The sequence below is a fragment of the Podarcis muralis genome, chromosome 15, assembly GCF_964188315.1.
Source record: "Podarcis muralis chromosome 15, rPodMur119.hap1.1, whole genome shotgun sequence".
Taxonomy (NCBI): Eukaryota; Metazoa; Chordata; class Lepidosauria; order Squamata; family Lacertidae; genus Podarcis; species Podarcis muralis.
The window spans coordinates 19259193-19285414 of record NC_135669.1 but is presented as its reverse complement, the minus strand read 5'-3'; the positions used below and the strand labels follow the sequence as shown (position 1 = coordinate 19285414).

Here is a 26222-nt window from a genome sequence, read left to right as displayed (position 1 = left end):
TTTTTGCAATGTGCTAAGTTGTACTTCTTGAAAAGCAATAACTCTGGTGACTTTAAGTGCTACTCTCAGCTGCCTAAATCTGATGCCTGGAGGAGATCAAAGACATTTGTTCACTGCTGATTTCTTTTTAATTCTTTCGGAAAACAGAACAAAGAGAGATCCAGGGGAGCTGTAAGTGGAATGAGTGAATGCGAGCAAAAGCCGTCTGTGCAAAATGTAATAGTAACTTGAATGGTATCTTGAAGTCCACAGTGATTCAATCCATTAGGATGGGAAGAATCTTTTAATGGCCTTCTGGGAGAAAACAGGAGGCCTCTTGTAAGGCACCTGGAGAAATGTTAAAGCTTAGAACTGAGGTCTAAGAACATAGGGAGCTGCCTTATATTGAGACAGACCATCAGTTTTTGCTTTCTAAGTAGACAGATAAAATCCTGCACTCTCTGCTAGTGTGGCCCTGAGTTGCATTTTGGGGGGACCATTTTTTTTTGCCAGCATAACATTGCTGTGTAAAAAAATACATGGCCTGGCTGGGCAACATCCAGCCTGAGAAAGCACCTTTCATGATTCAAAAGCCTGCACCAATGTTTTAACCCCCAGTTTGTCCAAACAAAAGGCTGTGCCTCACTTGCTTCATGTTTCCTTATTCTGTGGGACCAACACATCTGCTAGGGCCCGCCCCTCTCCTTGATGCTTAATGAACCTGTTTATTTTCCAGGGTTTTCCACACCAAGACAAAATCTCCTGATGAAGTGGAGCTGTTTATTTCCATTCTCCTTCTGTGGCAAGCAGCCTGCAAAGACAATGGTAAGCAACATCAATTATTGTTAATGTATTATGAATACGGCTTTGACTCTGCTTGGAAGCATTGTTTTCAGTGATTCACTCCTGTGGGTGCTCATCTTTCCAAGATCCTGCAACAAAGATTTGCAGGTCAAATGTAATTACGGCAAATACAGCATTTGCAGTGAGCCTCTGGACTTCCCACTAACAATTCCCTGAGGCCCTTCACAAAGCTTCTGCCCATTAAACTTTTTATATTCAACCTACTTCTCGGAACTCCCACCTTGGCCTCCTCTTTGCTTACACTTGGACCCCAGGAGCACTTTCTTAGCTGTTAATAACTAATAGTCCTTTGCAGTTAATAATGGCAGGGGTGTAGCAAGATTACCACAGGGGAGAGGTTTTGCATCATCTTATTGTCTTTTGTGTCCATGTGGCTCTGAAAATCCTTGACTTAAGTTATGTGTCAGTGCCAGATTGAAATGGTTAGACATGGCTCAGTCTCACATTTGTGTTAGACAAAGGAGTCCGGCTAGCGCCAAGTTTCTCTGAAGGCATGTTCTCAGAAATGAGATGGCTGCAGGATACAGCCAGAGGGACCAGAGGTTTCTTTTTTTGGGGAACGGACTTTCAAAAAGATGGTGGAGAGAAATAAGCTAGACGAGTTTCTGGAGCATGAAGTTGTTCAAATTAAGCCTTAAGCTGCACTTCTTGTGTCCTCCAGTGATGCTTGAAAGGTAGGACTAAAAGAGACATGTGAATTGCTTCTCATGTATGAATGAGATATACAATTTGCCCTTTAGAAATGGCACGAGGGAGGAGAGAGGGAGGGAAAGGGAGTAATGGAGAGTGCAGACAGAACACTCTTCCTTTTACATTACTCCTACAGACATATCCCTCAAGCAGATGACAGAGCAGTGCTCACATAGCTGAGTGATTTTGGAACAGAGACAAAATTGCTGACAAAAGACTTTTAGAGCACCTGGTGGAGCAAGCTGAAATTTTCTTGTTTTTCTTTCTTGTTTTCTTTTCCAGAGGAGAACCAGCGCCTGCTTCTCACTCATCCTGATGTCAACCTGCAACTTCCTTCTCTGTTGCTCTCTGAGGTGCCCGAAATCCAAGAAGAGTGCTTAGCCCTGCTTTCTCTCTATGCAGAAACAGAGAATGGGAGGATCCTTTTGGTCCGACACCTGGACACAACTAGGTATTGTATTTTAACCTGGCTTGCTTAAGCAGTCCCAGTCCTTCTGCAGAAACAAGGAAGAGCAGGAAAAAATTGTCGGGGCTGAAACAGTCATGTTGGGGCTCAGTCTCTGAAGCTGAGATCACGAGCAATACAAGCATCCTACGTATTTTCAGTCCCAGTGTTAGCTTTTCAGAGTGCTTGGAATGGGACCTTGGTTTTTAAAGTTCGAGGAGCATTCCTTCAGCATCTTTTGCTTTTGGATTGGGAATTGGGCTTGTCTTCATTGAGTCTGACTTGACTTCCTTTTACCAGTTTCTGAAGAATCTTGCATTTGGCCTTGGGGCTTGCACTTCACTTTCCACTGTCAAGCAGCCACTTACTGAGGGGTGGGGAACGATTTTCAGATTGAGGGCTACATTCCCTCATGGGCAGCCTTTAGGGGCCACATGTTAGGGGCGCTTGGGGCAAAAGTGGGGAGAATAATAGGTGCGACAGAAGAGTGCATTCTAGCCACACAAGCACCAGAAATGTCTGCCTGCCTGCTTGTATCTCTCTCACCCCTCTCTCCATCCAGGCAAGCAAGAGACATAGTCACAGTTAAGCACTTGAAGAGGGGGACATATTCTCTAAGAGTTCCAAGGGCCAAACAGAGAGGCCCGGAGGGCTGGATTTGGCCCCTGGGCATGAGGCTCCCCACCCCTGTGCTCATCCAATCCTACACACCAAGGCTGTCCCTTTGGGTGGAAAGCAGGGAAAGGAATGGGGGTAGGGAGATTCTTCTTCCGCCTCCTTCAGCAATAGCTCCTTCCTGCTGGGCACCAGAGTTCAGAAGTGGCAAAGCACTTATAGACAAGCTGAAGCAAAATGGCTGCTCCTTAATTTCTTTGGGGAAACTCACGTCGATCTCCCTGGGTCCCCCCACCCACAGTAATAAGTTTGCTGGTAATAAAGAAAATTCCCTCCAAGAAAAACACAGTCTCTGGGGTAAATGACATCTCAGTGGTGTAATTAAAAGCAAAATACTTCACTGTTTTGCATTGTTTGTAAGCCTAGCCAGGGATTAAAAGGCATCTCAGTGTGTTGAAGAAGTCCCATCTGGTATCATGGTAAAAGGCTGCGCACTTGCCTGCTTGGAAAGTGTGGTTTAAGCTTGTCTAGTTTTGCCATAGCCCTACATGGCGGATGGAGCAGCAATTTGCAAAGGTTTAGCAGAAGGTAAGGTGTAGATGAATTTGCAGCTGTTCGGGACTCAAAGCTAGTCTCCTGGCATTGAGGGTGATGGAGCCACCAAGGCAGCAGCAGACTGAATTCCTATCTATTCTCTCCCAGCTCTACCATAGCTGCTGTATTCTCTGGGTGTGCCACATTGCAGCTATGGCAGATGTCAAGACCAGGGAGTGAATGAGCTGCAGCTGCTTTCTCTCTTGCTGCTTCTTCAAGAGATTTAAAGGTCTATCCAGTGTGTCTGAGAGCATTGCTCTCGTTAGGGCTATAATACACAGGACAGAGATGACATTTTGTGCTAACAACCTGATTGTTAAGCCAGTGCATGAAATGCTAGGAGTGAAGGAAAACACTTTTTTTAACCTAACTGATGCTACTCAGATAGTCAAGTGCAAAGGACATAAAATTCTTACTTTTGCAAAATGTGGTAAACCTCATATTGAAGCACCTTTTTGCAGTTAAGATACCAGGCATATCACTACAATTGCTTATATAAGCATGTGTTTCCAACTGCAATCAGGACAGATTTTAGTTATTGACTTGATCTTGGAGAAAAAGATCCACTTGCATTCTTCTTGTGCTTCATTTGGACCTTGCAACAATATTTTTTTAGTTTTAAGTTTGGGCTTGTCGATTTGGAAATTGTAATCAATAACTTCTAGGATTATAGTGCCACTGTGCAGCATTAAAAATGTGTGCAAAAGGGATAATCTGCTTCGATTTGCTGTTTTTAACTTGGACAATCCCCCCAATTGAAGAATGACATAAGTTTAAATACATCATTTTGAAATCACAGAGGAACAAAAGACATTTCTAACACTTGTACCAACATTTTATAACATGAAGTTCCAACACTGAGGCAAATACATTTTTTTAAAAAATAGAATTTCTATTCATAATGCAGCTATATTTTGGTGAGTCAGACTCCTTTGTCCACTTCTGTAGAAAAGACCCAACACTTCACTGACCGCTTACTGTTCCAGATGACATAATTTGCCTGTCTACGCCAATGAATTGCTTGTCTCACCCACCCACTCTAGCTATTTCATGTGATTTTCTTAGCATGAAAGAAGGTGCATCAGAGATACTTGGATGGATAGTTTTCATTGGGAGAGTGATTGCTTTGAGTATAGCTTGGGTTTGTTTCCTTTCAGTGATAAGAACTCACTAAAACTTAGTCCTTTTCTCCCTCCTTCCCTCCTCACCTGTCTGTCTGTCTCTCTCTCCCCCCCTCTTGTTAGGTGCCTAGTACAAATAAAAATTCAACGTGACTTGGAATGCAAATCCAAGGTTTAAGCAGCCCAATCAGGATTCTACCCTGCTTGCTTACCTCTGCTATCTCGGTGACCTAAGACATCTTTGGCTTTGTTTTTCAGGTGGCTACACATCTTTATGTCCTTCCTCAAGGTTTTTGACAGCAGAGCTAGATGTGCCTTGAAATTGCTGACCAGCTTAGTCCCAGAGGAGAAGTAAGCTGCCCTTCTTAGATTCCTTCCTCATCCAGAACTAGCTTTGGGAGTTTACTGAATCCTGACATTAATGTCTAAACCGTAGACTGCTTTATCAGGGCAGGGCTTGCACCCTATGTCTGAGAAGACCTAGGTGGCAACCACTAAGATGCAAATCTCTAAAGAGTCATCTTGATTGGAATAGTTTTATGGAGGTTTGCTTGTAAAGGGAGGCAATGTATTGCTGCCTGCCAATTGCTGGGGAGCAACAATGAGGGAAGGCCTGGACTTGAAGCCCTGCTTGTGGCCTTCCTGGAGGTATCTGGCTGGTTGTTGGGAGAAGCAGAATGTTGGAATACATGAGCCCATCTGGATCTGGCATTGGTATGCTGTCTCTGACAATGGAGATTCCATAGGGCTATCATGACTAGCATCCATTGAAGGCCTTGTTCTCCATTAGTTTGTCTGTTCCTCTTTCAAGGCCATCTGAGTTAGTGTTCATCACCATATCTTGTCTTAGTGAATTATGACACTGAGTTTGGGCATCTGTTTGGAAAGGCTTGGCAGGCTTAATATGTTCCTCCAGTCATCTGTGGAAGAACAAGGGCCCAGGCATCTGATTGGCCACTGTAAGAACAGGATGAGTCATTGGCCTGATCCAGCAGGCTCTTGTGTTCTTAAGGTCTAAAGATCAGTCTCACTTTGTTACCAGGTTCAAAATTCAGTGCCGTATCAAACTCTCCACAGAGGCTTTGCCACTATTCATAGAATTACTGGTAAGAAAACCGCTCTTCCTGAATTTTGCTTCAAAGCATTGTTTTTGTCCATTTTGTATGCTGCAGCTTTGTTTCATTTCAAATTTCTGCAGGGATTATTTACAGCTAAAACTGAAATGCATAACATAGATCTGGAAGATGATAGGCAGGATGAAAAGTTGGAAATAATTGGAGGCAGAATAAGGAAAAGGAAAAAACAAATGGGTAGCTTGGATGTTTCCTGAAGCCCTTTTTGAATTCCCAGATTTGTCAGAGGGATTGTGAAGGTGGCAGGTGGGCATGATGAGTTTGGGTCTTGAGTAAGCTAGGCAGTTGCTTTTCTTTGGCCATACCCTTGTGCCTAACTCTGGTGCACTGAGACAGGAATCACCATGGAGTCTGGCTCTCTGGATCCGTGAAAAGGGATCCAGAATCTGTTTTTAAGTACTTTTACAAATACTAAATCATGGTAAGACAATTCAGATAGAACTTTAAGTTCCCAAGGTGCTTCTGTCTCTAACCAGTGTTTCATCCATTTTTGTCATCAGCAGTGGGGAAAGAGTTTGTTCATGGCTAGTGTTGCACACTGGGATTCAGCTGGTTTAAGCAGCTGCCCTGGAAATCCCTCCATTGCTTCTGGAATTGAGTGACAAGGACATGGAAATCCCTCCATTGCTTCTGGAATTGAGTGACAAGGACATGGCATGAGGTCCTCATAACAGCTTGATGAAGCCGTTTCCACTAAAAAGAAAATTACATTGTTGGATTGTTTTCTGCTGATCTCAGGGCTGCCCCCACAGAGATTTGGCATTTCCTCAGGAATGTTCATTTCCAAATACTGTAATGAAGGAATGAAGGATTATTTTTCAGTAGAGAGGGAATCTTCTAAAATTTCTGGTCTGGTTGTGGAGTATTATGGGTGGATATACAACAAAATTCACATTGTGCCAACCTGTTTTCACTTGTTTCAAAAGAGTTCTGCTGAGACACTGAACGAGCTGGGCCTCGCCCATTGCATTGCCATCATGGGAGACATCTGCTCAGACGTGGTCATCCGAATGCAGATGACCGAAAGCCCAGATTGCTGGCAGGCCTGTTTGAGCTTTCTGGTGAGTAGGTGTGACCTGGCAGCATGCTCTCCATCGCATTGGCTGAGTTTGTCCCCTCCCATCTTGTATGGGCTGTGGTTGCTTCCTTCTCTTATTCCTACCTTTGCTTCTCTGTGCTACCCTTTTTTCAATATTTAATTCTTGCTTCTTAAATAAAACACAAAAGTTAATACTGAATGCAAAACTGAGCTGCTAAGACATATGCCACCCAATAATATCAAACCCAAATGTTGATGCAATCACGGATACAAAGCTTCAGAGTCATTTTTTTAAATGTGGCTTTTTGAAATGACCCTATAGAGCAGGGGTCAGCAAACATTTTCATCAGGGGGCCGGTCCACTGTCCCACAGACCTTGTGGGTATTTATATTTTTCAAATGTTTATATTTGAAAAATATAAATACCCTGCAAGCCGATCCCTCAGCTGCCTCTGGACCTGGAGGAGGAACGCACTCTGCACACACTCATGAGCACGTCTTGGCGGCACCCGCTCACCGGCGTTGTTGACAAGCAGCAGCTGCTCCGTCGGCCCATCCCCCTGGAGATCCCAGGCGGCGTGCACCATGCGCTGTGGACCATCATCCGAGGCCAGGTCAGCAGGCAGGCCGCGCACAGCTCACCCTCCAGCTGCTCCAGCGCGGCCGCTGAGTGTGCCACCACCAGCAGCGCCGTGCCAGATGCGGGGTCAGCAGGTGCGCCAAGCTCTGGCTGAAGCCCCACAGTGCGCCCATCACGATGCCCACGGCACAGCCCAGTCCCGCCCCCCGCCCCCCCGGCCTTTCCATCCATGGCCGTGCTGGGTTTACCTCAGTGCAGGGGCGGCGAGGCTTCGGATTGGCTGCAGGAACTTCCTGCAGCCAATCCAAAGCTGTGCCAGTGTCGCTGCCTGCCCAGAAGCCATGCCAGCGTCACGGAACTCAGTCCCCACGTGGTGAGGTGTCTGCAGCACCCGGGGACTGACTAAGCGGGTAGCAGGGTCCACGGACCGGATTTACGAGCGGGGGGGGGGTGCGCATCTGGCCCCCGGACCTTAGTTTGCCAACCCCTGCTATAGAGCATTAACTTAAGTCACTTTTGCTTTAGCCATACTCTTCCAAAGCATTAACTGTTTCAGAAAATAAACTTCATTCCTCACAAGTAGAAGTTTGTAATCTCACCTTTGGAATGGGGTGGGGGGTGGGGAGACAGTCAACTTGAAAGGGAAGCCCAACCAGAAAACTTCCTTTCCTGTTGCAATGGAAAGATGACCTCCTTTAACAACCTGTCACTGTTTTAATAGCATCTTACCCTCTGATCTCATGCCCCAGACACTGAGATTTCCACATACCTCAACAGTTTTTGTGAAATCCTAGTGTGCTTATTTTGTCTTCTCCCTGTGAAGGATGAGTGCTGGAACAAAGGCAAGGCCACCAGATACCCAGAGTGTCTCTATGCACTGCTTGGCCTGATGATGAACCTCTCTTTGGAACCCAATTTGCTCCTTCAGGTAAAGTGTTGGGCTCTCTCACCTATACTTTAGTTGATTGGTTGGTTTCCCAAAGTGGAATTGAATTTAATACCTTTTGTGAGCCTTCCCACCTCTACTACTGTAGCTGTGAAGCTGTGTGTAGTCTTTTACTTTCCCAGAATGTGCCCCTATACCCACCCACCCCCAATTCCTAAGGACAGGTGCACCAGCCAGTGACCTCTTTTTTTTGTCACAGATACACCCAGGAACTTCATCTAAATTCTGGAGAGGCTGCACCTCTATAACTTGCCAAAATCAGGCTTTTGGCTCTTGCAATTGCACATGAGTCCACTGTAATTGTTATTTAAAATTATACAACTGCATCATCCATATACATGACACTTGAGAAAAAAGGAGAGGGCAGCATAAGTTGGGATGAGACATAGGGTTGTATCTAAAGTAGTATAGTACGGAGTTAAAAGTCACTGAGCTGTTTGCTTGTTTCACTGTTCAGTGTTTTGGGCCAGTGGAACGCTGTTGCCAAGAGAATATATGAGCAGGTTGCTGGTAATTTGGTTACACAATAGGTGGCATATTATGCTGTTCAATGAATTTCCTCCGGTGCAGCTGTTGCATTCTTCTCTTGTGCTACATTAAAACTCACCGGTCTGCTAGTACACAAGTCCTTGCACTTAGCTGACAGAGAATGTTAGATGCAGTCCATAGTGACAAGCATTGTCGCCGAGAAGGGATCTGAATCAAAAACTGTCCAGTCCAAGTATAAATTTACTGCCCTGTGACTTAGAGCACTGTTATATGTCATACCTCAGAGGAGCCTTCCTGCTAATCCAGTAATTAGGAGCAGTAATTAAGCTGCTGTTCTCAGCTGACATTCTCACCTTATTGGTTCTTTTCAGGATCTTGCCATAGAGATTTCTGGGAAATGCATGTCCCTCTTTGACTGTAAAGAGGGAAGAATTGTGACAGTAAGTGGTACTTGAGTTGAAGGAAAGTGGTAGGATTAATATTAAATGAATGTGTTTTGTTGCTCTCACAGTGCTGTGATGTAAATTTGTTTTCTTATTGAGGTTTAATTATATATATGTATATTATTATGTATTATATAATGTTGTACTGGCTTTGGTTTTAACAAAGAGAGGGCTATAAATTGCCTACATAATGCTCTTATGTCTATTCTTATCGTCTCTTGAGGAAGCATGCAGATTGGGACTGGGATGTTGCCAGAAGCAGAAAAAGGTTTGGGGGCAAAGGCAGTGGGAAGGAAAGAAGCAGGGGCTAGCTTGGAGTGCCCACAGGCTGCCTGCAGAGGATTATGGCTCAGAAATGAAGTAGCAGCATGTAACTGGTGAATCCTCCTCCTTCTTGGGAGTCACTTGTCTTTGCTCCCAACCATGAAGCTTTTGCCATTCCATTCTGGCTTTAACTAAGGATTTTAGCTTGGGAACTGAAGCACAAATAAACATAGGAGTTGTCTTCCTATAGCCTGAGCTATGCTTTGTCTCAGATTAATACCAAAATGAAGAGCCACAGTTTGTCAGGCATGATGAGCTTCCTTTCCAGATAATAAATGTTTAGTATTGGCTTGCTGTTTTATTTTCTGCCTTGATGGTATCTGTCCAGCAATATATAAAAGTAAAAGGTCCAGTCAGCTCTAGCAAAGGACCATGACGTGAACAAATATGATAGCTTGTTTTTTTGAAAGAAGACAAATCAACTTCTCTCTCTTACCGCCACCTCCAAATTTCTTCTCCTTTAGCGAGCAGTTGGGCTTTTAAGTCACATCCTGCCAATAAGTCCAGAGGCACGGGAAGAGGCGATAAAAGATGGCGTGGTGAGGAAAATGATCAGATTTCTCAAGGTAATTAGCCAGTTTCAGGTTTCTATAACATTTAGAAAGTCAATGTTTTCATGACAATGCCCTGTACAATGAAGGTATAGTTGAACCTGGGATATAGGAACATAGGAAGCTGCCTTTATACAGAGTCATATGATATCTACAGTGACTGACAGTGGCTGCCCAGGATTTCAGCTAGAGCGCTCTCCCATCCCTACCTAGAGATGCTGGGGATTGAACCTAGGACCAGGGGTGAAACTAGGCTTTATTTCACCTGGGTCAGACCCAGTTTGGCACTCCCCTATGTGTATTTGTGGACACAATACATTGAGGCTGGGAGCCTCAATGGCACCCCTCTGGAGGCTTCACCCAGGGCATAAAACCTGGCTAGCCTCCTCCCCCCAAGTTACGGCTCTGCCTGGGACCTTCTGCTTGCAAAGGAGCTGCAGCCCTTCCCCCGCCTTATACAGTGGTACCTCGGGTTACAGACGCTTCAGGTTACAGACTCCGCTAACCCAGAAATAGTGCTTCAGGTTAAGAACTTTGCTTCAGGATAAGAACAGGAATCGTGCTCCGGCGGCGTGGCAGCAGCGGGAGGCCCCATTAGCTAAAGTGGTGCTTCAGGTTAAGAACAGTTTCAGGTTAAGAACAGACCTCCAGAATGAATTAAGTTCTTAACCCGAGGTACCACTGTACTGAATCCAAAGCAAAAAGCACTGGGTGCAAAATGGACCCTCTGGTTATACAGAAACTAGGGTTGCTTATTATAGGCGTTTCTCTTCTTTCTTTCCTGAAAATGTTCACACTTTAAGCTATATGGAATCAGAACATTGATGCATCTAGCCTGGTACTCATTGCTGTTTTTGTTGGAATGGAGCAGATTAACCCAGCATTTGCTAGTTCTGAATTGGTAGTGTTTTCCCATAGTCTTTCTTGCCACCTGCTGCATGAGATGCCAGGGACTGAACCTGTGGCCTGCAAAGCATGCACTCTACCACTGAGCTATAGGCCCAACCTTTCCTTAGTATATATACACACCTTATAAATAATTTATGGGATTGCCCAACTACCTGCACTGCTATTCAGGTCCTCCCCCTGCTGCCCTTTCCTCCAGTGTGGCAGTGTTCTTTCCAGTAATTTTTATAGTATTTTTGCCACCCTCTTCTGCTGAAAAAGAAGAACATAAGATAGCTGCTGTCCTCAGCCTTACAATCTAAAAGAAGGAGTTAATAGCCTTTGGCTATGTGCAATAAAATTGATTGACTGACATAGAATAGAATAGAATAGAATAGAATAGAATAGAATAGAATAGAATAGAATAGAATAGAAGGAAGGTACCCTGAATACATTCAGTGCACTGAATACATCTTAGCCCTTTAAAACCAGGGGAGAGGCAGCAGTGCACCCACCTACAATGGTACTCTCACTGCTTTCTGCTTCCTCCCCCAGGAATCCCAGAAGTTGTAGTTTAGTGAGGAGGTTGAGATACCTCACCTCTTAACGTAACTATTATGTCTGGATGGAGTCACAGCAGAAAAAGGATGCTTGGAAACTGTATGAGATTCATAGCATTGCTGTGCCTCACTCCCAGCATATCCAGTCTGCAACCATTTGAAGAATTCTAGGCATTCCTTTGGCATCTTAGCATGGCAGCAATGAGGTCAGTGCCCACTTTTGCCACCATTCCATCTTCACCCATGCAGGCTACTGCATGCATAATATAATGAATAGCATATAATGAATAAGTATAAGATAATGAAAAGCGAAATTTAGCAGGAACAGAGAGGAAGGAAAATAATTTACAGAGTGTTGGATGACTCCGTGGCCTTAACTCTTCACCTCTAAATAATGTTTCAGCCCAGAGAAAATGGTCCGGGTACCTATGAAAGCTGAAAGAAGAGACCTTTTATACGTTCTATTTAATGTGCAGGGAAGCCATCCCTTGGATGGATTTATTCCCTTATCAGCAATTCATGTATGGAAATGAACCATAAGAAGCATCATTAGAACTGCATATTCTTGGGAGTGCCCATATTCCTGTTAGAGGTCACAGACTGTTGTAGTGTTAGAGCTTGAATCTGATTATGAGGCATTGTCTGGGCATAATTAGGAGCTAATATATTTAAAGATGGAAGAAAATTATTACTCTCAGAATGCCTAAATACCCCATGATTTGCTGCCTTGTCATAAAGCACCCATAAACTTTCTGGAACTGAGGGCCTTGTCGTATATTTCCGAGCCCCAGACTGCATAACTAGACATTTAATGGATGCTTTTTTACTCCAATCTAGGCAGATGGGCAGATCACACATGGCTATGCAATGAAAATCCTGGCTGTTTGTGCCAAAAGTAGCCAAGAGGCACAGGAAGAGATTGTGAAGCTGGATAAAAGTAAGTCTGGCTGCAAAGAGTTGATCTGGGGCAAGGACCACAGACAGGGATCTCTGCTGTCTACAGGATGAAGCAGGACCGTTAATCCTATCCTACGTCCTGCAGAATCCAAATTCATTTTACAAACAGGGTAGCCTTCACCACTGCATAATACAGCCTGCAGTCATTCTTAAAGTGCAGTCTGTTGTGCCTGTTTTCTATGGAGAAAATATGTTTGTGCGCAAAATGGTAAACCGCCATCTCGGAAGAGGAAACAGTATCTTGCACTCGTTTAAAGGGAGCAGTTTAAGGAGCAGAAAAGAGGGACTCTGTACTATAAGCAGAGTTGTTGGTTTTGGGGGGAGGAGGGGAAATCAATATTACAAGGCAAACACAAGCTTCCTTGTGAGCTTCACTCTTAATCCAAATGTGGAGACCAGCTGGGGGGGCACATTTGTAGAGCAGAGATTAACTGTTCCCCACCAGCAGATTCTCCCTTAAAAATGCTCCCCTCCCCCAGCATCAATTTTGACATAGTTCCCCCCTCCCCAAAGCTGGAAGCAATTGAGCTGGGGGAAGAAGGTTGGGGAGAGAAATGGCTCAGAAGAGGGGAGACTGCTTTGGAAAACGTGTGACTTTGGAAGGGTTATTCAACCTCCTCCATTCTCTTCTTTGGGTGCTCCCCTTTCATCACCTTAGCAAATGTGAGTTGCTGCAAACACTTTGCTGAGGGGACACAGCAAATAAAGTAACTAGTTCTGCCCTTAGGAGGATTTTATTGACCCCGATAGGGTCAAGGAGAGGCTCCCTCCCACCTCCCCAGTTCTAGCCTGCCTGGGGCCTGTAATGCATTTGGGCCTCTAATGAGAAGCTGAGTTTTGGAGATTTTTTTAAACAATAGACGAGTGACAGTTTGATGCAGATACAGAGACATCACCTTGCCAACAAAGGTCCGTATAGTTAAAGCGATGGTTTTCCCAGTAGTGATGTATGGAAGTGAGAGCTGGACCATAAAGAAGGCTGATCGCCGAAGAATGGATGCTTTTGAATTATGGTGCTGGAGGAGACACTTGAGAGTCCCATGGACTGCAAGAAGATCAAACCTCTCCATTCTTAAGGAAATCAGCCCTGAGTGCTCACTGGAAGGACAGATCGCGAAGCTGAGGCTCCAATACTTTGGCCACCTCACGAGAAGAGAAGACTCCCTGGAAAAGACCCTGATGTTGGGAAAGATGGAGGGCACAAGGAGAAGGGGACAACAGAGGACAAGATGGTTGGACAGTGTTTTCGAAGCTACCAGCATGAGTTTGACCAAACTGCGGGAGGCAGTGGAAGACAGGAGTGCCTGGCGTGCTCTGGTCCATAGGGTCACAAAGAGTCGGACACGACTAAACGACTAAACAACAACAACACCTTAGTGCAGGACACCCTTTCTTAGGGCCACTTCTGAAAGCACAGTTCTGAGATTATTTCTGAGCAACAACTTTGAGCTTTTGATCTTAGAGCTCATTTCAATTCTCTTCCCTACCCCCAAATCAAGTTGTTGCATACCTTGGAAGCCTGCTCTGGGAAAGCACCGATGCCTACAGCTGACTGCTAAGACAGTCATTAGAAGTCTGCATAATAATCTCCATCTAATTGCAAGGTAATATTGGCACCCTGCCTTGGAACAGGTTGACTTTTAGATCATTAGCATGTAACTCCTGCAAGCCAGCTTCCACATGCATGGTGTTTCTTGAAAGAGGAGAGCAGTGTCTCTGTTACAATGGGAACTGTGGAATATGGATGAAGATGTCTCTCAAAGAAGTGTGAAATCCTTGGATCTATCTTGGTCTATCCCCACCCATAAGCTGGCACCTTGAAGGAAGCTCTCTCACCCCTCCTAGCTTGTGGAAAGTCACACCAGACCCCTCTCGGTACAGAACCGCCCTTTGCTGCTTCAAAACCTTTTCAGCCCATCTTTCTGGCACCCTGACACTAAATTGCTTTCTGTCCAGGCCCTGTAGGTCAGCTTGCAAAATGGCTCCCCTGGGATGTGGGTGGAGCAGCAAGTAGCAGGTTGGCTCTTTTCAATTTATTAAAAGATTTGACATGAGTTTAATCTGCATTTTCTCCCCACTCCCTGTCCACAGGGCAGCTGTGTTGCTGCTAGTTCTTCCATTTCACTTTTCCAAAGAACCATGAGGGTGTCTGGCATTGAGGGGACAGAGTCTTTGGTTACATCCCTTACTCTTTTGCTGATGTTTGACGCAGTTTCACTTTGGCTCCACACACCCACCCCCTTTGCAGAATGCAAGATACTGCTGAAGTTTCTGCGCTCAGAGAATGAGGTGTTGGCAGGAAATGCTGCTTTCTGCCTTGGGAGATGCTTCGAGGTGCCCGGAGCAGCCACAAATTTGCTCGACGTGGATATTGTGCGGATTTTATTGAAAGTCGCTGGCAGGGATGCTCAGAGGACGTCTGCGCAAGAGAACGCAGCCATTGCTTTAGGAAAGCTCTGCACAGCTGATGCCCGGCAAGTATCCACAGATGTGGGCTCACTGAAGATTGTCCTTGTTCTGTTGGTTTTATTTATTTGTTTATTTGGGATATTTATGTCCTGCTGAACTACTAAGTGAAGTTCTCAAGGCAGCTTCCAATATATTTAAAATACAGAAAGATGCTAAACGTTACTATGCATGTAATCACAAAAGGTGAATATTAGTTTTCCCTTGCCCCAGAAATAGCTGCCAAACCCCTGACAGGTAAGTCTCTTCTTCCCTCCCTCATTTCCTCCCACAATCCCTGGCTCTGGAGACAGATGCAAGGCACCACGGGGGAATACAGGCTAGACCTCTGAGAAGCTCATTTTTTATGGCTTTCTGGTCTCGTTTTGCATTTGTCTGTGCTAATATTTATTGGCAGTCACCCTTGGAACTGATGTTATTTGGCAGATTATGAACAAATATTGTAAATCACCACACATTCAGCCACTTGGGTGGGCTTTATACAAACAGCTGTAGTGGTCAAGGCATCAAGCGGTGAATGATTTTTGTGTGAGAGAGATGATTGCTTGACTGTTCTGACACATCACAGCCAAGAAGTGAGATCAGGGTTTTCCAGTCAGTCAGGTTTTTATCATTTTTCAGACAGTGTCCATTATAATATCATCTTTTGTTACCTTCTAGAATCCCTTTTGACATGTGGAGTGGGCCAGGAAGTGCTGAGTTCTGAGTGCACATAATGTGGCTTTCTGGTGTAGGGAGCATTTGCAGGAGATGTTGCCTTCAGAATAGCTTCACCAACATCTTGGCTGTTAATCCAGACTTGCCCTTTGTAACATGTTAAAAAAAAGCATCCACGGGCTTGCAAAACAGATTCCTGTCTACATAACACATTTTAGCAGTCTTGGGAAGCTTGAGTGGCTGGATCTTATCCGACTTGATATTCCCAGCTGGAAAGACACCAGGCTTATCCCCAGGCCAACAGCATTGGGCAGAATGTCTAAGGCTGCAGTCCTATGCACACTTACTTGAGCCCAGTGAGACTTGCATCTAAATAAAGGTTAATATGATTGGGGCTGCAAGCCTCTTTGGCTGTGATAAAACTGGCTTGTGGGACTGAAAATGAGGGGAACTGCTGGATTATCCTTCTATCCCTATAAGAGAAACCCATGCACAGCCAGAGGGGCTTCTTCTTTCCCAGTTGCCAGAGCCCCTGGAGCCTGCCCCTGCCAGTGAAGGGTTTTGCACAAGAGAACCTGCCCTGCCCAAAGAGAATTTGAACATTTCTCAAAACCGACCATGAAAATAATCAAAAAGCCTCCATATGCTGCATAAGCTCCTTCAGTGCCTGTGCTTTAAGCCTGGTCATTCTTGATGTGGTGAGGTCAGCCTGAATTTGTTTTGATATTGGCTCTCCCTTTCCCCAGGCCAGAGACTGAATGGGCAATACAGTGGTACCTCGGGTTACATACGCTTCAGGTTGCAGACTCCGCTAACGCAGAAATAGTGCTTCAGGTTAAGAACTTTGCTTCAGGATAGGAACAGAAGTTGTGCTCTGGCGGCACAGCAGCAGCAGCAGGCCCCATTAGCTAAAGTGGTGCTTCAGGTTAAGAACAGTTTCAGGTTAAGAATGGACCTCCAGAACGAATTAAGTACTTAACCTGAGGTACCACTGTACAGTCCTTGAGCCTAATTGCACCTTTCTGAAGCAGGACAGGTTTTGCCAGTTGCAGATGGGATGTTTGTGTGTATGTGTATCATTCATACAGTTTGTGCAAGAGGAAAGCAACGATCTGCGGTGAAAGCGGGAATGTGCTGCAATGTGAACACACCCTCGTGCAATAGTTCTCAAGAGTGTGGAGTGCTTTGATTCAGAACACATTAAAGTACTTCTTCACTCAGTGGAGTGGAACTTGTTCCTTCCCACAGGAGGCAGTGATGGCTACTTACTTGGGTGACTTTAAAAGAGGATTAGACAGATTCATGGTTCCTGCCCAAATTTCTGTGCTCCGCCTCCATGGTCAGAGGCAAAAACCTTGGGAATTGCAATTGCTGGATACCACAGAAGGGGAGATTGCTCTTGTGCTTGGGTCCCGCTTGCATGTTTTCCATAGGCATCTGGGTGGCTACTGTGAGAACAGGATGCTGGACTAGATGGGTCCTCTTTGGCCTGATCCAGCAGACTCTTCTTAAGTTATTAGGGCATTGTGTGAGAGAGATCTGGTGCCAGCCAATCCAGCTCCCCTGCTCCCCAGTATGCCAACAACAACTAAACTCTGTTGTGTCAGGAGGAAGAGGAATTTACAAATAATAAGCTTTTTTATATGCTGGGAAATCTACTGAAGAAGGCATGCAGGTTCCCTTTCAAGTTGCTGTCTACCCACTTAAAAACATTGGCAGCATTTAAATAAATTCAACAGTGTAAATAAGTTTTGATGGATCTAATAATGGAATGCTGAATGGTTTAGTTTATGTAAAATATGCAGGGATTTGTGTTGCACAAAATGAACCATGGAAAGGAAAGAGAGGAAGTCATTGATATTTTAAGGTTGTTAAATTTTAAGGTTGTTAAATTGTAAAACAGAAAATTTAATAAAAATGAGAGAGAGAGAGAGAGAGAGAGAGAGAGAGAGAGAGAGAGCTGCTGTCTATGACCGATAAGTGAGTGATACATAACTTCATCTTTTGCCCTGGCCATTGCCTTTGACTTAATCTTCCTCTTTTGCTTTGCAACTTCTAGGCACACTAGTCGGCTGCGGGAGCTGAACGGAATGGCGGTCCTCAACACCTCTTTGAAGCACATGCAGGGATTTTAAAGGCTTCTGTAAATGTTCCAGAGCATGTTTACAAAGTCTGCCATAGCTCTGGCCAGGGCTGCACTTTGTTTTTGTAATAAAGAGGATTAATTGGAGCAAGGCTACAGTTTGGTGATTCATGGAGGGGGAGATAAAAGTATTGGAAGGATGACTGAGTTAATACAAAGTCTGAGGCCATGCCTGGATGATAGAGGCTTTTTCCTCCTTTCCAAAAAGAGGTAACCTTTCCATGAGCAAATTTCTTGGTATGATAAAAGTCGCACCATTTCAAGAGGGCTCTGAAATAGCCGCTGGTTTCCTTGTTGCAGAAGCCTCTTGTCAAGTGTTAATCTTAGGTGTCGATTTTCATGCTCAGATAGGTAGAGAGCATGAAAAAGAAAATGAGTAAATGTGTTCCCTTTTAAGGTGAGGGTGATGTAAATGTCCTCGACAGACATTGACAATAGAAGGTTATTAACAAAAATGGGCAGTTGTCAGTCTTAAAGAATCAAAGAGGACATTTGAGGCGGAGCTGTGTGGAGGGTAAATTGGACCCTATGCAGCAGCAGCAGCTTAGCACGTACCTCCTGTTTGTGAAAGACCAAGCAACACACTGAATGCACACAAAAATCTATTGCAAGGTCAGATGTGGACCTGGCCCCCAGACTGGCGTATTTAGCTTCAGTACTTTTTTGCTGCTTAATCAGGTTGCAGTAATATAATCAAAATGGGCAGCCAGCCTATGAAGAGGAGAAAAGAAACAGAAAAGTAAAGGGCAATCTTATTTGATTTCAGATTGGCTCTTCTCTTCTCCCTCCTTGACACTTTTAGATGGCTATTATGCCAAAAGCAGCAGATGTAAAATTAGATATCATTATGTCCTCTTGGGAGCAGCTGATGAGTGTATTAATCTTCCCCACTTCAGAGGAAGGTGCTGTTTGGAGTGAGTTGGGCTTTCTTCCAAGCCAGATATGATGGCTGGCTGGAAGGGGCTGCTGCTCATTTGACACTGAACACCAGCACAACAGTGTTGGTCTCTTTGGGTTGTGGGCCCTGGTGGATACTGGTTTAATCACCTTCACTTGGTGGTCACTGTATTCTGCACATTTTAATTGAATAGGTCTCAGGTTGTACTTTTGCATTTTGTTGCTATTCTTTACAACATTTTCCTGTCTGCTCATGTGTATCAAAACCTTTCTTCTGAAGATAACCCTTCATGCATCTGATGGAGCAGACTCTAGTCCATGAAACTATAAGCCAAAACAAAGTTTTTTCCATCTGGATGATTATCCATTGTTATTATTAGTGTCATTATTTTGACTGGATGATTATCTGGATGATTATCATTGTTATTATTAGTGTCATTATTTTGATTTAAAAATGCACACAAACATCTCTGGTCCTGCCAATGTGGGCAAACCCACCCCATATAGGCTGCCCATGCTGGCAGTGCCGTTCTAAACTAAAAAAAACTTTTCTCCCCCCTCCCAGTTCAACAATTCTGCTAAGAAAAATGCAACAACTTTTCTGTCTGGATTTTCACTGTTTGAAATATAGCAACCCTAAACACATATGAATCCAGAAGACTCTTCTCTCCATTGACTCAATCTCTTCAAGGGGTAGCTAAAACATGCTTATATGTTTTTATAGTGTCACAGGATGGCTTTGTTATAGTTCAGGGGTGTCCAACAGGTCGATCGCGATCCACTGGTAGATCCTCACGAGGTTAACCCTCCCAAAAACGTTGCTTTCCTCCTCCTTAAAAAAGCTCAACAACTTTGAGCTGAACCCCCCTCAGTGGAGTTGGCCACCACTGTTATAGTTAATCCATTGAAGAGTGTCAGGAGCTTCTGAAGAAGGAGCCTCATAACATGTTATCTTCAGTACATCTTTGAGGTCTTCTCTGATTCCCTTTTTCCCCTTCCAAGCATTGACCAGACCCCCAGGACTTCTTTGCTTCAGCAGGGCTGCTGTTTCAGACTATGCTGTGGTCCTCTTGGGCAGCAAAGTTGGCCCTTTCCCCCTCAAAGTCACATTTTACCTTCTCCTGTAGAGGATTACAACATTGATTCTGGAGCTGTGACATATTCTTTATACAATACAGTGGCACCTTGGGTTACAGACGCTTCAGGTTACAGACGCTTCAGGTTACAGACTCCACTAACCCAGAAATAGTACCTCAGGTTAAGAACTTTGCTTCAGGATGAGAACAGAAATTGCGTGGCAGTGGCTCAGCAGCAGCGGGAGGCCCCATTAGCTAAAGTGGTACCTCAGGTTAAGAACAGTTTCAGGTTAAGAACGGACCTCCAGAACGAATTAAGTTCTTAACCCGAGGTACCACTGTACAGGTATTATTTTATGTTTGCAAAGCTCCATGCTGGAGCCTTCTGCATCCATGTCAAGTGATGGATCCAAAGTCCTTCTTCGCTTTTTTCTGCCCCTTTGATTGTGAACAGGCTCTTCTGTAACCACTAGATGGCAAACTGGTTACTCATTAAATTCTTCCGCTAAGACACATATGCAAACTATTTCAAGAGTTGCTTGGACAATATCCATTGCAGTTGCTGATCACAGCAGATGGCTGACATCCATTGTGCTGTTAGGATTATGTTTAGATGTACTAAATCAGAAGTGTGCATTGGTGTTACTGTGAGCGCTGAGGTCTAAGCTTGACACTAACTCCCTGGGATTGGCTTCCTAGAATTAAAGAAATCCAGCACGACTTAAACGGAAAAGATGTAAAATCGCTTTCCAACTTTTTACTGGGCAGTTGCGGATTCTAAATGCGGAGCTGCTTAATCAAGAAGGTGCTAAGCATTCACAGCCTCCTTTTGGAATCATGAAAAAGTCTTTAATGAGGCTAAGTTTGGAGCCAGCCTCCTTTGAATTTAGTGCAGAAGCTGATTTTTTTTCAGCGCTAGGATTCAGGCTTAAAGCTTGTGATAGTAAGAACAGAGACTATTTTTCTGTTGCCTGAGTTAACCATGGCTGGTATGAAGAGAACGTTTTCCAAAATAGTCTTGTTACTTTGTAGCCTCACACAACCTGCCTATAAGAACTTAATAAATAATAACAGTAGTAGTAGTAGTAGTAGTAATTCTACAGGTTAAGAAGTAGTCCTTGGGCTCATTGTTCATCCCATAGATACTATTTACTCCAGAAAGCAAAAGCCACAGTAATGGTAGCAGGGAGATCTGTGGGACTGGAAAAAGGATTCTGAAGAACACCACCACCACCAGCCCCGCCAGCAATAACAAGATCCCAGCGGAGAAGACTTTTTATAAATGCCTGCAGTCTCCCCAGTACTTTCAACAGCTGCTGGCTCTGAAAGTTCCAGGCGCTGGGAGCTGTTGATGGCACCTTCCCAAAGCTACAGAAAGTTCTGCTGAACTGGGGGAGGCACTATCTTTCAGGAGAGCAGATCCAGGAGCTACGTGATAGCCTAGTTTGGCACCATCAGCAGCACCTTGCTGTTCGCAAGGACAGTTCTTTCATTGTGAGGGCAAATAACATCTGTTAATATATCTGATTTTGCTGTTATGATATAGACACAGGAAAAGAGAGAGAAGCTCTGTCTCTCACACAGTGGCAGAGCCTTGTTTTTTTCTAAAACATTCCCGCCCCTGCCTCGTTATCTTGTTGCCTTTATTTTAATTTTTTTGAAATAATTTTTATTAGATTTTACAAGTATAAAGTTATAAGAATACCGAATACATATTCATATTTAGAGATCCCTCTGAATCTCCAGACTTCCCACCACTCCCATCCTATTGTCAACATTTTCAACTGAATATTATTTCATCCATATTTTATATCTCTCCATATTGTCCATAGTACAGTGGTACCTCGGGTTAAGTACTTAATTCGTTCCGGAGGTCCGTTCTTAACCTGAAACTGTTCTTAACCTGAAGCACCACTTTAGCTAATGGGGCCTCCTACTGCTGCTGCGCCGCTGGAGCACGATTTCTGTTCTCATCCTGAAGCAAAGTTCTTAACCTGAAGCACTATTTCTGGGTTAGCGGAGTCTGTAACCTGAAGCGTATGTAACCCGAGGTACCACTGTATTTGTTACATTACAGGTGTTATTAGAATCCTGCTAATGTTTTCATTTGCTTACAGTGGTCTCCTAAATAAATTATAAATCTTTCCAATTCTTTCTTTAAGTTTTTGTCTTCTTGGTTCCTGAGCCTTCCTGTCAGTTTTGCCATTTTGTCGTACTCCAACAGCTTAATTTGCCATTCTTCTCTGGTAAGGACTTTATCTTCTTTACATCTCTGGGCTAGTAGCATCCGTGCGGCAGTCATAGCATACATGAAAAGTCTTTTCTGCTCCTTTGGGATCTTGGTACCTACAATTCCTAATAAGAAAGCTTCTGCTTTCTTTATAGAAGTTATTTTAAGCACATTTTTTCTCAAATATTTTCATACTGCCTTTCTGAAAACCATCATAAATAACAAAACAACTACAGTTGCATGCTCTCCTAACACTGTATTCACTCCTACTAAAGTATCCCATCCCCACTTTTTCCATGTTGAACCAGAGTCTTGTTTGTTGACTGTTTTTGGAAACAGAATATTGCCTGGATTGAGCTAGTTCTGGTCCAGCAAGGTAATTCTGAGGTCCTAACATTTAATTTCTCCACAACCTACACTTGACTCTCTTTCTGCCCTGCACACCTCTCGTTTGACTTGTTCACACATTACAGTGAACACAGGTACAAGCTGTCTACACATGCACAAGTGTTTGTGTGTACGAGTGTACACGTGTTAATTTGTAAGCTCGTCTCCACAGACTGTACACCTGTTGCACATTACATGTGTATAACTACAAGTGTACAGCTCACCCATGAGTGTACGCAGATTGTACACTCGTTGAATGTAGCCTGTCTCAGAGAGTCCATACAATTTAGTGTTTTAACTGGATGGGCACTTGGGATTTTTTAGCTGCAGTGGTTCCACTCCAAATGACTTGTCTAATATTTACAGAAATATAACCACAAGGTTACAGTTGAGCTCCTTGTGACAAAGAGACCAGCTTGTGAAGAGACTGCTATGGCAGCTCTTACATGGGGTAGCTATTCTGTGGCCCCCCAAATGTTGCCGCACTACAACTCCCATAATCCCCCTGCCCATTCGCCATGCTGATGGGAGTGGCAGTCCAGCAAATTTGGAAGGGTCCCAACCTAAAGTGTCAACTCCATGTAAAAGGTAAAGGGCCCCTGGATGGTTAAGTCCAGCCAAAGGCAACTATGGGGTTGTGGCGCTCATCTCGCTTTCAGGCTGAGGGAGCCAGCGTTTGTCCACAGACAGCTTTTCCGGGTCATGTGGCCAGCATGACTAAACCGCTTCTGGAGCCACAGAACACCATGATGGAAGCCAGAGCACACGGAAATGCCGTTTATTTTCCCATTGCAGTGGTACCTATTTATCTACTTGCACTGGCGTGCTTTCGAACTGCTAGGTTGGCAGGAGCTGGGACAGAGCAATGGGAGCTTACCCCTTCCTGGGATTTGAACTGCCGACTTTCTGATCAGCAAGCCCAAGAGGCTCAGTGGTTTAGACCACAGCGCCACCTGCGTCCATGTACCAACTCCATGTAGGCTGTCCTGCTTGGTAATAAATACTGACACATCCTTTTAAATGATGCTTCTTCCTTTCCACCCAGTATGGGATTTGAATAGGCTTTTCTACATAATACAGAAGCTGTAGGTCGCAGGGCTAAATGCATTTGTTTCCATCCACCCTTGTCTTTGGTGGCAATGAGGTTATGATGACTTCATTCAACGAGATCTGTTTCATGTCTTTATAACAAAGGCAGGCACAGCTGGCTTAGCCATAGATCTTTCAAAATTATGTGCGCGGTTCACAGCCAAGGTTAACTGTAATGCTTCTAATCGAGTCTTAAACTGCTCAGGGAACTGGAGACAGCCTTGCCACTGCCTGCTTATGAGTAACAAAACATAAGAAATGTTTCTTCCGAGAAACTGCTTGTGGGCACCAGGACAGACACCAAAAATGCTATCCTGGTATGAATTCACAATAAAGGACCTGAATCTTGCCCAGAACAAGGAAAAACTGACAGAGCTGTGCTGTTTTAGGGCCAGACTACTGTTGGTTACAAATCTCTGCCTTTTAAGTTCCAGAGTCCTTCTTGCCCATATTTAATTGGGTCTCAAAGACCTGAAAGTTTCAGCTCACTTTTCACTGGTCTATATTTCATGAACTGTCCCTGGGATTTTTTGGTTTGCACTGAAGTGGGGCATGGTATGCTACTGATTTCATTAATTGCATTTTGTATTTGTTGCTGCTTTATGGCTTTTTACTAGAAAAAAAGAAAAATATTTCAAGTTAATCAATTTTACACTTGCCTGGTGTAAGGCAAGGCCTTCTCATAAAGATAGAAAAGTTACACTTTCTTTGCCCTGTGTGGAGAACCAGTTTTCTGATGCAGCACAAACAATCTGACAGCCTGGCTTCAAAATGTTGTAAAGTAGGGTTGCCATAGTTCAAGAGGTAAAAATCCGGACCTGAAAAGTCATTAAGGTTTTTTTGGAGCCCAGATTGCCCAAGCCAGAGCTGAACCAGATGGGGTCATGAAGAGTCAGACATGACGAAACGACTAAAAAACAACAACCCTTTCAAAATGTGTCCTTGCCAAAGTAGCATACAAAATATAATAAATATATATAATAAAAACCAGTTAGAGCAATGAAATCAAAATAGCAATGTAATCACTTCATTTTAAGCTATCCATCCAACTAAGAGATCTAAATCTGCCAATAAAAAACTGGGAAAAAATAATTTCACAATTCACAAGTACTGAAAAACATGCATCATTATTATTATTATTATTATTATTATTATTATTATTATTATTAAATGTGTCATTTGACCACTCCAGGGCAATGTAGTAACAGAAGAATTAGGCTACCCAGCAACCACAGATCAACATAATCTTTGCTCAGACTGGAAAGTCAATTACATGGTGGGTGGGAGTTGCTGCACTGACATTGTGCTTTGGAGAGCACCCAACCAACCCTATAAGCAAGGTCATTTTTTTAAAAAAGTTTATTAAGGGAGGGAGGGGCAAGAGACCTGGCACTCAGGCACCCTGACCCACCCCCTAACAATGCCCCTGTTTGTAAACCAGGCTTTGCCAAAGAGAACTACGTTTCATAAAGCCGTCTTCTTAGCCAACTCTCTCTCTGTCATCTAAGCCAACCGAAATCTCAAAGCAGAGAGGGATAAATCGAGCACACACAGCCTTGGTTTGTGTCATCGCTTCCACCTTTTCTTAATCAGTACCTTCCAATTGGCTGAACTTCTCTTCTCTCCCTCGCCCTTTTGCAATTGGCTGCTGTCTGGCCTAAAGACTTTTTTATAAAGTATGTAATTCAAGACTGCTCACCTGTAAAGCGAGGTTTGCAAATGCTTCATTGCAAATGCGCCGCAGCATCTTCTGCCCATGGTGTGAGCAAGGTCCCTTCCAGTGCTTCAAGGGCTCCTGTGTTCAGTTTGAAGCAGAAAGATGGACAGCAGCTTCCCCACTTCCTTGCTGGTGGTGGCAGGGCTACTGAGACTGGCTGGTGAGTAAGAGTGGTGGAGAAATTTGTTTTAATATGAACCTTCAAAATTTGCAACATCTCCAAATTTGCCAATGCACTTCCGCAACCAAGGAATGCATATGGAAATGTGTAGGTTAGCAAAAGATGCACATGAAGCGGTATACATTAGAAGAAATTACAAATATGTTTCTCATTAGGGGAAACATTGCTTGCAAAGCACATACTAGGTAAAAATACGTACTGAAATGTGCATGTTAGTGGACATGCAGAAAAACACGTGCAGATTTTAATGCAGTTTTCTCGTTAAAAGTTACAAACTGGTGCAGAAATGGGGAGAACTGAACTCAAGATTGGAAAAAAGAAACAGAGAAACTGAAATGAACATACTTGTCCATGCCTCACTTCTTTTTTCTCTGTAGGCTTATTTCAGCTACATAACTGTCACAACTCAGCGCTTGAATTTGCTATTATTATATACAATATGATATTCATCCATTCAGCCATCTGTGGAGTGTTCATTTGCCTTGTGTGTTTGCAATTAGCAGATGCAGTGCTAATTTTCTCCAACAGTTTTCTGCCCTCTTGACTCGAACTCCTGATCTTGATCTCCACTGTAGCATGTTCTCTGTGTCCCACAGGGTGAGACAGCTAGCAGATTTGCTGATCTCAGAAGTCACCGCTTGAACCTTGTTTACATTTTTGCGAAGTGCACAGATTCCACTTGTCCCTGCTAACGGCACACACCTGGATTTCTGGGAGCACAAATGTGAAGCCTTGGCAAAATGCACTGATGTGCTTTTTGGCGCAGCAGAGTTTAACCTTCTAATCATGAGGCTCAATGAAGACCTTGGGGATGTCAACAGCTGCTGCAGTAGCAGATGTGTGATGGGGGGGGGAGAGGTGGTTAAAAAGATGGTCCAGAAATTTAAAATAATGCTTGATTTTGATTTGGAGATCTCAGGGGGATAGGTATCACTTTATGTGTGGTTTGTTTCGGACTTGGCTGATGAAACAAAGCAGCTGTATAAGCCAGCTTTATGTTCCCACTTAAACCAGACTTACAGCCACTTTGGGCCTCTGACATTGTGCAGAGAAATCTCTTTAACAGGAGCATTGACATTTATGAGGATTTACTGGGGTAGTTTTTATCAAGATCAATTTTGAGTGAAGGAACCTGTCATTCAGTTGTGTGCTACTACTGGGGAA

General features: G+C 44.0%; 1 protein-coding gene across 10 annotated transcripts in view; it reads left to right on the top strand.

The window, feature by feature from the left end:
* TTC12 (tetratricopeptide repeat domain 12) overlaps positions 1–17568 on the top strand; it is a 36724-nt gene extending 19156 nt beyond the window's left edge. For 5 of the 10 annotated variants that reach the window (XM_077919311.1, XM_028708125.2, XM_028708126.2 and 2 more), the window contains 11 exons: positions 716–804; positions 1816–1984; positions 4567–4659; positions 5351–5414; positions 6368–6502; positions 7884–7988; positions 8867–8935; positions 9727–9828; positions 12096–12195; positions 14464–14689; positions 17398–17568. In XM_077919311.1, coding sequence (XP_077775437.1) covers positions 716–804; positions 1816–1984; positions 4567–4659; positions 5351–5414; positions 6368–6502; positions 7884–7988; positions 8867–8935; positions 9727–9828; positions 12096–12195; positions 14464–14689; positions 17398–17473 — 1228 coding nt within the window. In that variant the 3' untranslated portion in view covers positions 17474–17568. Of the gene's footprint in view, positions 1–715; positions 805–1815; positions 1985–4566; positions 4660–5350; positions 5415–6367; positions 6503–7883; positions 7989–8866; positions 8936–9726; positions 9829–11253; positions 11460–12095; positions 12196–14463; positions 14992–17397 lie in introns of those variants that run through there. The other 5 variants (XM_077919312.1, XM_028708124.2, XM_028708122.2 and 2 more) reach the window with 5 other exon arrangements.
* The last annotated feature ends 8654 nt before the right edge of the window (positions 17569–26222 follow it).